The sequence below is a fragment of the Macrosteles quadrilineatus genome, unplaced genomic scaffold (assembly GCF_028750875.1).
Source record: "Macrosteles quadrilineatus isolate MER2022 unplaced genomic scaffold, UCM_ALF_1.0 Scaffold_4__1_contigs__length_99947679, whole genome shotgun sequence".
NCBI classification, from domain to species: domain Eukaryota; kingdom Metazoa; phylum Arthropoda; class Insecta; order Hemiptera; family Cicadellidae; genus Macrosteles; species Macrosteles quadrilineatus.
The window spans coordinates 67,905,350-67,921,189 of NW_026542597.1; the positions used below are offsets into that span (position 1 = coordinate 67,905,350).

General features: G+C 33.5%; 1 protein-coding gene across 3 annotated transcripts; it reads right to left on the reverse strand.

Annotated features, from left to right (window-relative positions):
- Window positions 1–1,243: 1,243 nt before the first annotated feature.
- LOC128992506 (thialysine N-epsilon-acetyltransferase-like) lies at window positions 1,244–13,935 on the reverse strand. Of its 3 annotated transcripts, none has more exons than XM_054416111.1 (6): window positions 13,880–13,935; window positions 4,154–4,232; window positions 3,152–3,203; window positions 2,468–2,545; window positions 1,875–2,017; window positions 1,244–1,427 (listed from the first exon to the last, which is right to left on the reverse strand). In XM_054416111.1, the coding sequence occupies exons 1-6, from the start codon at window positions 13,891–13,893 to the stop codon at window positions 1,266–1,268; spliced, it is 528 nt and encodes a 175-aa protein (XP_054272086.1). In that variant the 5' UTR covers window positions 13,894–13,935; the 3' UTR covers window positions 1,244–1,265. The 3 variants fall into 3 exon arrangements, with proteins under 3 accessions (XP_054272086.1, XP_054272085.1, XP_054272087.1); XM_054416110.1 differs by having other exon boundaries at window positions 1,244–1,430; XM_054416112.1 differs by lacking the exon at window positions 13,880–13,935 and adding an exon at window positions 13,688–13,773 and having other exon boundaries at window positions 1,244–1,430.
- Window positions 13,936–15,840: the final 1,905 nt, after the last annotated feature.

Consider the following 15,840-nt stretch of genomic DNA (forward strand, 5'->3'; position numbering starts at 1 on the left):
TGCGCGGTTCGGTGCCTCGGGCGCGGATCAATGGGATATTTTATTGCTTGTGGGATAATCTCTACAGTTGTTTAAGTAGATTTTTATTGTTTAAAATATTGTGACAACTTTACACTGATTGTACTTTATTTATTGTGATAATCTCCTACCAGCAACTTGATGCAGGAAATAGTAGGATGTTTGTTTAGAATATTGGGGGTGTTAAGAGGGATTTCACCGGCAAAAGGAGGGAAATATTTTGCGACGAGGTGGGATTGGCAGACCGAGCTCCTGACAGAATTGTCCGGCTTTTTGTGATGTTTGAGATACTCTCTGATCAGAGATAAGACGTCTCTTTGCTGGCAGCTCTTTAAAAGATAAACAATCAGTTTTACCGGCAAGGTTTAGAATATTCCCTTGTCAAACAAAATAATCACGCTTTGGACTTCAAACCATCCTGAGCGTTTATTTGTATACCGTCAAAATTAATTGTATCTTAATGAATTATTCATTGATTATTGTATATGTCCGTTTTTAAAATACAGTAGTTATTTTGATTTATATAGAAAAATTCCAAATGTTAAATGATAGCCTTTACATTTTTGCTAAATAATTTTGTATTTTGGTTTCATGTGGCCTATTATAGTTTTTTTTTTATTTGATATACTGCAGGTAAATTTAGATAGGAATATTATTCTTGCAATATTTTACAAGAACCATATTATTCAATGAAACCAGTTGCCAGTGCTCACAATAGGCTCTTTGATTCAAAAGCTTGAAATCTAAAGATTTAAAGAAGTAATCTTCTAAAGGTTTATTTCATGTTTACGTTGATTTTTTTTTTCACGTTGGTGATTGTTTTTTTTTTTTTAGATCTGACAAGTACATAACATTATTTATAGTGAATTTGAACATTTTCAACCAGATGCTCTTTCACTGGGAGTAAAAAAAAAACACTGAATTCGCATAGTTTTAATCCTATCTAACTGATAGGAAAAAAATTGTGGGAATCAATACCGTAGTGAAACCTCAAAGTTTAAGTACCTCTCAGTGAGGCTCTCACCCATTAACGATGCAATATGGAGTTCCTGAGGGATTAGTTTTAAACCTATTTCTGTTACCTGAGGGGTCTACTGTACAAGGAGTCACTTGGGGCATAGGCACTGATGAGTGTTAAGAGACAAAACTCACGATCCAATTTATAGCCAATTGTTCAGAAGGAGAGGATAAGAAAATAACAAAAAAACAGGTGATAAATATGTATTTTAATTGAGGATAAAAACTTCTTATATTTGAGCAGTTCTTCTCAAGGATTCGCCAGTGAGACGATAAAGATTCCACTGTTCGGCATCTGTTAAGTTGGCGGCCCCAAAAGCCTCGTAGAACTTACGAGCAGGGTTCCATGCCAAAACAGAAAACTCAAGATAGGCACAGTTCTCTTGTACAGCCTTCTGTAACAGTTACAAGCGAACAAATGAACAGACTAACAGACTACATGAATTTGTAAAATGAACTAGAGTAATGTTACTTATAACTTATAATTGTTCTATCTGCTTGGTCAGGGCATATATTGTGAATTTGAGAAAGAGGTTTTGGACACAGAAAGATTTAGTGATTTTGGACCATTACAGTAGGTACGAAATACTGTAATAGTGACTTTTGTCCCAACCTCTAAACACCTCCCACCACAGCATGTACTACGCTGCTTTTTTGCTTACTCATGAGTAAGCTCCTTTTGGACATGCAAAAGTACAGTAGTAATTCTTCGCGTCATGCACGGGGTTTTTTATTCAACTTGTCTCATAAATCCGCACTAGTTGCACACTCCTACAATTTTCAAAATGTAAAAAATTATGTGAAATAATAATCTGCAATAAATAATTGAAATTCCCTACCTTGGCAACAGTTTTGAAGAGTTGAGAACCGATATGCTGATTTCTGTATTTTTCATCCACATAAAGATCTTCTAGGTACATTTTCCTACCATTCCAGGTAGAGTAGGTATAATAATACAAGGCATAGCCGACTAGTTTGCTCTCTGTAATATAATAAAATGTATATGTTATAAACAATCTTGTATAGAAAATGTATGAAAATGTTGCAGATGAGCTAATGCACGGTATACTCAATATAAATAAATTTTATTTATTTCCACGGCAAGCAGCCAATTTGCAAACAGACAATTTGTGGTAAGAGAAGAACTCGAAACATGTCTTTTAAAATGTTTAGTTTCAACACTCAAGATGGTGCATAGCATACGCTTGATAACAAAGCTCTTAATATACACTTTTTTGCAGGTACTATAATAATAAATACATCAATTATAATTGAGATTCTCAGTGAAAGGCATAAGCGAATTTCTTTTGTGACGAACTAAAATAAAAATAATATTTGTGGTCTGATTTTGGAAAAATTGTTTATGATACTTAAGTTATCTTTTTGAAACACGTTAGGCTACAAAGTTTGTTAGGTACCAGAAATAGCCTACCTTCTTCTTCAGAATGGTGTTCAGCAACATAGCAGAAAAAAATGGGTGGGTTGGTTTCAAAACCATCTTTTTCCAGAGCTGAAAACAACATTTTTGAAATGAAACTGTTTTTAATACAAACTAACAATATATTTTCATAAAATGTTAAAATGTTGAAATAAGTAATGCTCTCGTACAATATTGGGCTATAATGATAGATTTATAAGATTTTGTAAATGAGTAATTTATTAATTTTTCTCAATGGTTACACAATTTTACTTTGAAATATATGGCATTTGTAAATAGGTACTATAGTGCACCTGTTGCTTAAAAGAGTAAACTCAAAGATAATGTAATCAATCACTCCACACCAGGTATCGAAACTGAAAACGAACTCTCTTGTGTCCATCATGTGTTAGTGTTTACTATGAACAGCTGTAATTAATATTATTCATCTGTTTAAGTAAACAAAATCTCTTCTTCATAAGAAATACATTGGGATTTTGATGGTCTGTGGGGCAAAGCCCGAGGAGTCTGTGAAAGGAGTCTGTGATTAAAGGAATCTGTAAAAGAGGGTGTCTACACAAAAAATACTTAATTTTGACACATGTAAAAATCCGTCCATTATTAACAGAGGAGTAGTGTTTCGTAGAAATCGCCTTCACGTATTATATATAAGGATAACATAGCTAACTTATCACTTACTTTCATATCCAATCTTCGGTCCATTTGGCATTTCTTCAAAATCTGCCAGTTCCTAAAAACAGATTTAATTTTAAATATCAATCCAACTAAAGTTTTCAATTAGATTAAGCTTATTTGAAATCAGAAAAGGAAACAATGGTTGTGTTAAGATGTTACATTTGGATTTGGACTGGGGAAGACTCTTCTATGTAAGTAAAAGTAAAAACCCAAAGGAAAAACAGGTTGAACAAACAAGGACAAATTTTAAACAAAAGACTTACAACATGTGTTTATACCAAGCCATCTACAGTATAGGCTACTAGAAAATTACAAAATACAGTACAAATGAAAAAACGTTCAGTTGTAACTATTGGGCAAAGGCTACACCAGCAGATTACTCGACATTGGGAAAAATAGTACCAATTAAAGATGATGATTATTTTACTCGGCTCTCTTCCAATAAAACACATCCCCCCGCCCCAATTAGGCCTACTTAATTAGCCAATTTTAGTTGAACAAAATTATTCTATTTTTACCTAAGTTATCCTGCTACCAGACACACAAACATAAATTAAAATGTAAAAGGAGAGTATTATTTTATCTCTGGGGGCGTGAAACGAAAAAGTAAATCTGTCCTGGGTAGGTTTTAGCATGAGACTTATGATATCAGTTTATCCCCTAATCCTATGGGAAATTCGCTTAACGTGATCAATATAAAATAAAATTAGAAAATCATCAAAATTTCACGGCATGAACAACCTTGATACAAGGCAAACCCCTTAAGTAGAATCAAGTATAATATACTTATATTATATTATAGACGTAATTTTACCTAATTTTATGGGAAACATTACTATTTTTATTAGGTAAAAAATTTTACATTGTTAGACATTTTTGTGCACAAATAAAGTAAATTTTACTAATAAAAGAATCCATCCATACAACCTTACAAATCGATTTAAGTTCAAAGTAATAGTTCTAAACTTTTTTTTAAATCTTACATTAATTATGTTTTAAGTTTACCTGTATTAATCTCCTGATTTCTTTGCAATCAGATTTTACTCCTTCCCTTATAACAACATTATTCTGTGGCATCATGGACCTAAAATTAATAAAAACACTAAACAAAATTAAATTAATTCTCTACGGGTAGTAAAAATGCTTCTACGAAATTATCTGAAACTAAAGCACCAATAATGAACGAACTTAAACCTAAGCTCTAATTGATAGTGATACTGTATAGTATACCCAAATGCTACATAGGGAAATAGCTTACACCGTATGCGAGTGAAGTCACTGCAGTCGCCGTTTTGGCGTTGATCACAACGATGGTTGATCATTGTCACGGCAGCGTCCAGCTCGGGAATTACCATTGCCCAGTGGTGGTGTAACTCTGAAGCGGTGCCTGGCGAACGAAACCACATTCATCCGGTTTTTCCTAGGCGCGGAGAGGAGTAGGATTGGGGGAGCGGAGTGATGAACGCGGAGAGTGGACTCCACTTGTCTCAGGTAATTGAATGTTACTAGTTTTCTTAAAAGCGGAGCGGAACACCATGTTAATCTCTTTTCCGCTCTCCGCGTTCCTCTCTCCGCTTTCGCGCCTAGGAAAACCCCCTTTAGGACGTGATTGTAGTATCCGCTCCTCGCTCTGAATATGATATTTAAATTAGAAACCAATTATATAGTTTCTTCTATATTCCCACTTGTTACGATTAAGTTAACATTGTACGTTAATAGTTGTTAGGTTTTAAAATGTTACGCTTTATTTTAAAATAGTATAAATATCTTCAATTAAACTATATTTATAAGTTTATGCATCACTAATAATGCATAAAAAATATTAAATAGTTGTTTTGAATGTGAAAACATTAAAAACAAAGAAAATCACCTTTTCTCAATGTTCTTATAAATAACTCAAAATAACGCTAAAGTTTTCAAAAAGCTAAACTTGTTGCATGTTTCATATTAGTGGTTATTTGAGTTATTTTGTTATTGTGTTACAAAACGTTTTAGATTTTTCTTTTCTGAATACTTTGGCGTCATTTTGAGTTAGTTATAAGAAAATAAAGAAAAAATGTGATTTTAATAATTAATTATGTTTATATTATATACTAGCAGAGTACCCGTCCTTCGTACGGGGTTGGCATATAAGTATAAATGCTTATTGTAGTTATGGGAGAGGACACGGTTTAAAGAAAATTTGGTTTTTTAATTTATACGGTATCCTATAGTGTCCTACAGTATCTACCATAGCCCTAATTTTCTACCACTGCACCTAAACCATTAAAAAAGTTAAGTTCTCATTGTGTACCACAACTTTTCGTTGCTAGTTGGTTAAAATTAGCTGTGGTCATAAATGCAAAAAAAACCACAATAGTGCTGCACCCTGTTGGTAAGCCTTATACATCTTTAATGATATTTAATATCATAGAACCAACTTGTAAAGTTGAAACGGCTGACAAAATTCTTTAATTTTATTTTAAATATGAATACTCATAAGGTTTACATGAGAAACTCCAGAGCCAGAGCCACTGGGGCGGAGCCTGAAAGGATTTTTGAGGTAGGAATAAGTCTTTATGTTAATCGGGAATGTCAGCTATCATCATACTAAATTTCAACCTTGTTGGTTTAGTATTTTTCGCGTTTACTTGTCACAAACATCCATCCATCCATCCATCCATCCATACATCCGTACATACAAACTTTCTTACTTATAATATTAGTAGGATAAGTAAACTGTTGTAATATTGCTTGTTTATGGATTGATTTTTATCAAACTTGGCAAATTTATTTATTTCATAGCAAGCTAATGATATGTTCCTTAAAATCACACTTCGTTACCCTCTCTGTAGGCAGCAAAAACCTAGATACTCGTTAAACCTAATGTTATTGAATTAGATTTAATTGAAAATAAAGTCACACAAATGAAAATTTGTTTTTTTCTGCAGGTTCGCTGTGGTGGGGGTATTATGGAATTGTAATTTATGTAGAAAGAATACTTTGTGTTAGTACATGATTAACTCTAATTCATATTTGATACTAAACAAATCAATCCCGTTGGTGCAATTAGTAGCGCCATTTGAACAGCTACTGCAAATCAGCGCTACTATTCGTATTTGCTAGCAGCTAAACCCGTGCCTTGCAACGGGGTTAGTATGCAAAAGAGACAATGTTAGTTCTTAGAAACACGCCAAATGGTTTTCCAAATGCCAAATTTAGAAACAAAATTTAACTGTACTACTCAACTTTATAATAGTACGTTTTTGTTAACTCTTACTGTGATTACTTATTTATGCTACCTACGATACAAAACCAAAGATAGATTTTAAGGTATAATAAAAGAATGTATTTCATGGTTTGCACTGTAAACGAAAAACTATCACAATAGTTCCAAACCGAAAAATAGGAAAATAGAAATAAATATGGAAAATAAGGGTAATTTTATAAAATATTTTAGTGAAATTATAATCAGGCAAATGGAAATTCGCTCAGTCTATAGATTTGCTGCGGCAGGGGGGTTATTACTGTTTACACAAAAATAAATAAAAAAAATAAACCTCATAAAACTCAGGATAAGAGCCTAGATTGATAGGGCAATGATTATAGAATCTTAATTATTTCCTATATCCATGGACAATTTTTTACAACAAGTTATTCCCTGTAAAATATTATTACAGCATTTCACAAATATTAGAACAGACTCAGTATAATAGATCATAAACATAAACAAATGAAGTAACTGAAAGAATCATATACTAATGAAATTCAAATTACATTAACATATGGTTTGACAGCTCCATTTAAGTAATGTCAAATAATGTTTACATTCGGGCTAGTGACATCATTATTTTAAATTTATAATCCTTACCCTCTCTGTTCTAATATTCGTGCAATATTTAATATGTTTGAACCAGCTGTGTGGAATTATGAAATCAACATTCATTTGACAGTTAGTTCTGCTTGTTTACATTTTTAAACTTTGTAGGCTTGTTCTTTGTTACCATGGATACCATCAATCAATATTTACTTTTAAATTTCTCACATCAAATTTTTGAAAGCCCATGGGGCAGAGCCCTAGGACAATATCGAAGCGGGAATAGTTCTCTATATGTATCCTCGGAGCTGTAGCTTCATTTGTGTGCAATTTGAGCCCAGTCGGTTCAGTAGTTTTTGAGATTACCTCATACAAACACACACACACACAGACACCACCTCTTCTTTATAATAGTATAGATAGATAGATAGAAGATATACACATATATACATATATAAATTATATGTATAAATTATAATTATGTTTTACATATTTTCAATTGAATTCATATTTTTCAGTTACATTATTCACAAAAACCTGGCAATCAAAGATTTTTCCTGATTGCCAACAATTTCATTTGCAAAAAAAAAAAAAACGATATAAATATTTACTTTTAGAAAAAGCTTTGTAGGTAGAACCAAAAAATTACAATCAGTCAGTTAATCAATTTCTACACTTAATTATAATGAAAAAACGTTCCATCCCCTAAAAGCAATGGTATCAACCCCTAGGGAAAAATAAATCCCTGTCACAGGGTAGATTTTGAAATAAAGGGTAACTAAATCCTATTTTTCATACAAAAATGTGCGGTATGAGATAAATACACAGTTTGAAACACTTTTTACCTTTCTTCATTGACTGGACTTTATCTAACAAACATTGTGACCAAGGATCAGTTAGTTATTTAGTTCCCCGATGGCAGTTTTTTTTATTTTTTATTATTTTACATAGGCTACCAACGGATATCTCCAATAATAACCTACAGACTATACAGTGTGTAAATTAAGTATTGAAACAAATCTGTATTTTTAAAACCGAAATAGACAGAAATATTCAGTTTGTGGCAATAATTGTTAGCAAAAGGTTCCGCAATCTTATACATCAACAATATTTTTTAACCCCCCTAACAGGGTAGGGGGTGACTTATTTTTTGTCACCCCACCCCCTACCCTGTTAAAGGGGTTGAAAAAATATTAATGATGTAAAAAATTGCGGAACCTATGCTAACAATCAATTCCAAAAACAGAATATTTCTATCTATTTCGGTTTTAAAAATACAGATTTCTTTACATTGATTGTGAAATTTGTGCTTTTTCACATACAGTAAATTAAATTTTGGAATGCCTGTGATTTTGGCTAGGGGTGAGATATCCACCTCGGAATTGCTCCATTGTGTTTCTTTTGACAAATCCTTCAAAATGAGGGGTCACTCAATAGGGGTTGTGAAAAAATAATTCACCCCCTACCCACTACCCTGTTAGGGAGTGTAGGGGCGCTGGCGACCCGGCTTATCGAACTCGTAAATTAAGGGGTCATTAGAGTGTCGAGGCGAGTGGAGAAGACTACCTGACATCTAAGCCTATTCTCCCCAACAGTACTATACCGGGTATTTTGCTGGGAGAAAGGGGTGGTCGAGTAAAGAGGGGCGGGAGAAGGAGAGAGAGGGTGAGGAGAGTGTCTGTGGCGAGAGGAGAACAACACGAGAGCGTGGCCGTGTGTTGTATGCACTACAAGCAAAGTAGTTTCTAAACAGAAAACAGAGCTTCCAAGAAAGTATCTATTGATTGGCGTTTGACAATCAATACTAATGCTATAATTATCGAACATTTTTTTTCGAACATATGTGTAGCCTATGAGGCGTATATATACAAAAATATTCTTACCTACAGTTGGATATTTTAGCTAGAAGCAGTTAAGGTGTGGTGGAATATCTTTGAAAATGAACCTATTTAGCTGTAGTGCGATCATGTGTTTTATGTGTCAAATTTTGAGGTTAAATCAAAACAAACAAACTGGCATGTTGGCAATCAATAATTAAGCATTTAGAGGCCCGGTTGTATTACGGTATTACTTACGAAAGAATTGCCATTAAAGATCAAATGAAATGATTTAGTATATTTCATTGTTTAATTTATAAGAAAAAAATCTGTTTTTAGGCTACTGCATTTTATAAACCAAACTCGAATCTTGCTTCCTTGGCCTATTGTATAATGTTATCCTGTTTGTATGAGGTGAACTTATTTGATTAGTGATTGCATTAATGAATTATCAGCAATACAATTAGCTGTTAATTATAATTTAAATGGGTCAAACCGTGAGTCTATAAAGGTTCATCTCGTCATCTCAAGAGTATTTAATTCTGATCTCTAACATGAAACCCAAAAGGCGAGTTTATATTTAGATGTTAAGATATTTCAAAACTAAACGTAAATCACCATTACTGTATGTCCCAACAGTTATTTTATGTGTATCCCAGTCGCAGCAACCATATTATTCTATTAATATAATGATCGAAATTAATTAACTTATGCAAGAAGATTCAATATTTTAATACTAACTAATATAATTAACTATTATCAAAGCAACCATTACCTATAATTTGGAGAAAATAATTAAGTATCAACTTATTCATTAGCTGCTTTGGAGTTAGGAATCACTTCTCTATTTCACAGTAAATATTCTATATATTGCCAAGTAGTTATATAAAAGTAGGCTAGAGTAAGTATAAAGTATATTTAACTATTGTCAATTCCAAGAATGATTATGTCAGTTTGTTTTTTTTTTACTTAACCTCAAAATTTGACAGGTCTGAACACATGATCACACTACGGCCAAATAGGTTCATCTTCAAAGACATTCCACCTTAACTGCTTCCAGCTAAAAAATCCAAATGTACTTGTTATAGGACTTTATTAAAGAACATGGGCAGCATTAGTGTATTGGCAATCGAAACATCATTATATACCGTACTAATATTATAAAGCTGTAAGTGTGTGTTCGTTATTTGTTTGGGACTCAATCAAGAAATGACTCGAATTGGGTTGAAATTTCGCATGATCATAGCTCATTTTACCCATTAATAAATAGGCTGATTATTATTCCAATAGTTATTTGTGTAACTAGTGGGCGAAGTGGCGCATTGCTGCATACGAGAGAAATGTGTACGCTGTTCCGTGGGCGAGTGTTGAAAGTTTATCGAGTGCGGCAGAGGTAGTTTGAACTCGTGTTACACATATTTTCCCAACAAATCATATAAATCATACATCTCAAACATTTTAAATTTAAAACAATAACGTAGGCCTAGTAACTAGTCCTAGGGTCTTTCAAAAATTTTTTAGGTTAAGTTAAATCCAAACATCGAACGAAATGGGAAACGCAATGGTTCCACAGACTGCGGAACTTCCGCCATGCGGTGCGTAATTTTCCGCAGCGTAAATCTGGAGGGGTGGACTAACTGCGGAAATATCGTTGCGGAAATTCAATTTTGTCCAAACTAGCAACGAGTAGGGAACACAAATATTTACCATAAATACTATAAAATAATAGGCTATTAGGTAATATTCAGACTTTATATTTAATTGTGGTTACTTTTATTGTCAACTGATGTTAGACATAGTTCTTAAAAATCACCTTATTGATTTTTATGAGGATGGTGATGGTAAACATTAATAAAATAACAATTTGAACTTAAATTGCAGTTTTATTGATACACGAATAAAAAATACAATCCCTAAAAAGAATAAGGTTATTTAAATAATGTTAGGAAACTAAATTATCACAATAATTAATAGGATTGGTCACAATAATTAATTGATGGCTCTTCTCCGCTGGCGGAATCCGCACTGCCAATGCTCTCAGACCAGTATGATTTGTCCGCCATGCGGAACCGAAAATTCGGGATGCGGAAACGCACGTCAGTGGAACCGCATGGGAATTCCATTAAACCAGTGTCGTTGTAATTCCGCAGCGGAAAAAACCCGCACCGCACAGCGGAGATTCCGCATCCTGTGGAACCATAGCTTAATAGATAAGGCTATTGTCCAGGTCCCAAAACGCAGCTGCCCGGAGTGGTTTCCTAGACTGCGTACAATACAGACGGTTGGTGCGTAAGATAAGTTCACGGGAGAGATTACTAGTGGCTACTATGAGGTTATACGATGATTTAGATAATGAAATGTATACTTTGGTCAGTTTCGAAGAAGCGTAAGCAGTGATAAGTACGTGATTAGGAAATGTAGTGGCCCTCGCGGAAGTTTAAACCGTAATATTAAAGCAAACATTTCAATTTAAAATGTAAAACATTAATTATAATTTAACCTCTCCAACTTTGCTTTAACTGTTATTACATTTAGGTCTACCTATTCGGAATTTACCGAATTGACGAAATAGTATACTATTTACGAGTATAACTGCAATAAGCATTTCATACTTATACGCCAACCCCGTAAGAAGGACGGGTACTCTGCTAGTAATTAATATACTGTAGGATTATTACTAGGATATTCAGGGGTTCTTAAAATAATTATGGGGGTTCTTATATTTGGGAGTTGGTGTTGTGCTGGCTTGAAAAGAATATTTGTCAACATTAGGTTTATTTACAAATTACAAATATGTGAGGACAAATTAAGTGTAGGGAACATTTAATAAAGGGAATTAAATATTAAAATTACATATAATGTGGGGAATTAACACTACCTAACGAATGATATGAAATGTAATACTATAAATATTTTAATTGTATGAACAACGTACTTACATAATATGATATTTCAACAGACAAATTCAATCTCATAATAAAATAACCTACTCCCGCCGCAGTAAACCTGCATGCAGATAAGCTAATTTCCATTTACCTAGCAAGATTTACACAAAAATATTCCCTTAAAACAGTCTAATGATAGTGATTTAATGATTACCTAAGTTTGCTGCTAAAGTGATAGTAAAGAGGTGTGTTTGCTGGTTAAAATGTCGATAGCTTGGTATGAAATTAACAAATTTCCCCGATTGTATTAGGTACAATATCCGTCAATAAACAAGCAAACTACAACAGTTGATTAAAAAAATAAAAATAACAAAGAGTAATATTTACTTTACCATTTTTATTGAATTTTATCTCCCCGGCAGGCGTACAACCAACGCTTTGTGGTACTAAATGATTTTTTTATAAGCCCTACAAAATGGTTTAGAAAGAAATAGAAAAACTGTATGTTTTAGGGTCAAAAATGGGAAATCCCTATTTCATTATTTAACGAAAGTTTAAATAATAACCGGTAATAATAATAAGTTTAATAATAACGTTTAAACCACATTTCATCAACATCAGATTATATTTGCTTGAGTTATCGTGCTGACGGACATATATCTAAAAATGTGGACGGGTGGTGTTTTTGGCTGTTATGACCCTTCAAAACGAAAAAGTAAATCGGTCCTGGGAGTCTTTCAACGAGATCTCCGGTAATAGCTAATATCCTATACCTTTGAATAAGAAATTCGCTTAACAACCTGATCAATTTGTACTGAAACAATAGAAACAAATCAATAGGCATCATTAAACTATTCATCCAAACCCGCGTGATCTTCCAGAGACCGCTCATATATAACTAATTTTTGTTTCAAGGCAAAGCACAAGAAAATTCACAACCGAATGTTGTATATGCAACACTAGTTACTAGGCCTACGTTATTGTTTCAAATTTAATCACCATTATTTAAATGCGGCCAAAATTAAAGATACTTTTATTATGAACTCAACAAGGTATATAAAACTATTTATTGTTCTTATGAATTTGATTGACTAAATATATAATAAATTATATAAAACAAAATTCACAATAACAAATATACAATAATAATGAAGTGATGATAAAATTAAAAAAAAAAAAAAAAAAAAAAAAAAAAAAAAAAAAAACACAGCTAAGTTATTGGTTTTTATTGTAAAATAAAACAGTGCACTAAGGGAGCAGAAAATATAAAGGCTAGAAACAACTATGTATTAGTAACTATTTGGCAATCTCCTGAGCCATCCATATATTACTCATGCTAAAGTTTAAGACGGAAATAGCTAGCTCATTACCTGAATCGTCTTTATGCTATTACTCTAGTGATTCAAAGAATTGGCTGCAATACATTTGTTTAACTTAATATCTCAACAATAAGAATTCAACTCTAGGAAGGTCACTATCCCATCAGTTGCCCTCAGTAACGAAAGTGTTTCCTCCCCAAAGCCATTGCCCTTTGCACCCCTCCCCCCCCCCCCCGGGCACCAAAGTCATCCTCCTCTCTTACCCACGGGTCAGGTACTTTTTGGGGAGAGAGGTATTCTTGGGGGAAAGCTAGTTGGTGTGCGAACTGAAGCCTAATGAAGCGTAAAAGGGTTCGACCCCGGATTAGGGCCAGAGCTCGCCAGGCTTCCGTTTCCCCCTGTTAGGGGGGTTAAAAATATTTTTGATGTAAAAAATTTCGGAGCCTTTGTTGACAATTATTGCCACAATCAAAATATTTCTATCTATTTCCGTTTTAAAAATACAGATTTGTTTCAATACTTAATTTACACACTGTATACATTAATATTATTTATCCAAAATAACATCAAATTCAAATATATTCGTTACACAATAAATTAAGTCTTAATGAAAACAAGATATCAAATATTAGATGATATTATAACAAAAACATTTTTGAAAATTATAACAAAAACCCCAACAATAAAAATAAAATTCTGGGTCCAGTCCAGTCCAGACCTACCTCACTCGAAAGTAAACTTGAACAAGCCAACTTCAAATTTGAAGGGAATCACTGACTGCAACCACTCAGCTTTCCAGACAATTTCCTTTGTAAAAACTGGCAAAACTGGATTTTGAATATCAGGATGATTTTCTTTAGATTTTAGATTGATACATATATATAGGCCTACCGGTCTTATCCATTGATTCCTACCTGTGAAAGTTCATCCAGCATCGGTAGGCGTTGGTCTCAGTGCTCAGTTCAGTGATGAGTTTAATCAGTCAATGTCACTATCATCAATTCACGTGCCCTGCCATGCCATTGGGCAGTGATAAGTAAGTGTCTCATGTCAGCCAACCCAGCCAGCCCCAGTCACTAGACCACTACCACATAACATATGTTAAAGCTATGTATACATTTGCAAAAACACAGACAGATAGTTTACCACAGGCATATTGGACCCACGCATAACATACAGGAGGATGTGACCCATGTCCACATAGCGTCCTCTATGCCCACGCCTATCTATGCGATGGGGGTTTTTGTTGTCTCGTCCTAAAGGTACAATTTCTTTTAGGGTGTACGTAAGTAAATCATATCCTGTACATTTAACGTTTTCTTTAAACAGTTGTAGGCTTGTTAATCTAAGGCTTCTGTCAGATTTGAGTCCAGAGGGTGTTTGATCATAGAATCCTCCAACACAGGAGGCTATATGATGGTTTGATGTACCATATCTCATGATATTTCTCCAACCAAACGTATTTAAATTACCGATATTGAAACGAATAAAAAATGACTACCTATCCATACTATGTGATACCGGTACCTTAAGTTTAAGTTTGCCATTTATGAGATGGATTCATGAATGAGATTTACCGATGATTTGTTTAAGATAAATGTTATTCTTTATTTTATAAGTTTGTACAGTATAAAATATAAAATTAATTTTTAAACTATAATATAATAAATAATAATACAATTAGGTACCTTTGACACAACTCTGAAGTTTCCGTATACTGAAGTACAGCCGTTTCGGCATCAAAATGCCATCCTCAGATATGTATCCACCGGTGTTTTCATACTTTACACACACACGAAACACGTTAAAAACATTTAACAATAATACTCCCCAGCAAACCTGCCGACTAAACTAATTTCCAATACTCTGTATGATTTTCAATTAAAATTTTTTAAATAACATTAGGTTTAACGAGTACCTAGGTTTTGCTGCTACAAGGAAACTGAAACTGATAAAGTGTAATTTAGTAAAATATTAATAGCTTTAGTATAAATAAAATAAATTGCCAAGTTTGATCAAAATATATCCAAACAAGCAAACTACATTTTCAGCAATATTCTCCATAAAAATAACATGAGAATTTTAAATTTAAAATTTTTTGAATCTTCTCCGTTACCGCACAAAAACACTTTGATATACAATATTATTTTGTTTTTTGAAGCTCAAAGGTCTAAAGATAAATTGAAAAAAAAAAATGGGAGAACTCAATTTTTACCCCATTTAAATAAACCCCCCGTAAAACCCCGTTCCCATATGGTCCGATCATGCTAGTTAAGTTCACTCATCCCGCCTTGCACCTTAAAAATAAGAAGAGACAGGCATGTCTCTTTTTTGATACCTATGTTTTAAATGTTTTTTATCATGTTTCGTGTGTGTGTAAAGTTTGATGACGCCGATTCTGGTGGATATACATATCTGAGTATGGCATTTTGATGACGAAATGGTCGTATTATACGAAACCTTGAGAGCTGGGACTGATGAGTTAATTGTATTATTATAATATATTCATCAATTTAACTCAGGGGATAAATCATGTCTAATGATAATTTTTAAAATAAGCGGGATGGTAGTCATCAGTACCAGAGCACTGAAACTACTATACGAACATGAAACACACATAAAAAAAACTGAATATTGGCTCCAAATTCAAAAGAATGACAAGTACAAATTAGTTGCACCATTTTGAGCTATCGACCTATTTTCGTTCATTTGAATGACGCTCACTTTAATGTAGAATTTTTAATTGAACCCGGGACCCCAGGAACCGGAGACCCGCGCTCTAACTACGTAGATCAGCTCGCTCGCTCGCTCCCCCTTAAGCACGGGTCACACTCAGGACTACTTGGGTCACACTAGGCTGTTTGCCAGCCGCTGG

Excerpts from the sequence above, each read along its gene's own strand:
- LOC128992506 (XM_054416110.1), bottom strand. Across the intron at positions 3,204-4,153 it reads AAATCAGGAGATTAATACAG|GAACTGGCAGATTTTGAAGA; the intron begins GTAAACTTAAAA and ends ATCTGTTTTTAG. Across the intron at positions 1,431-1,874 it reads TCTTCAAAACTGTTGCCAAG|AAGGCTGTACAAGAGAACTG; the intron begins GTAGGGAATTTC and ends TAACTGTTACAG.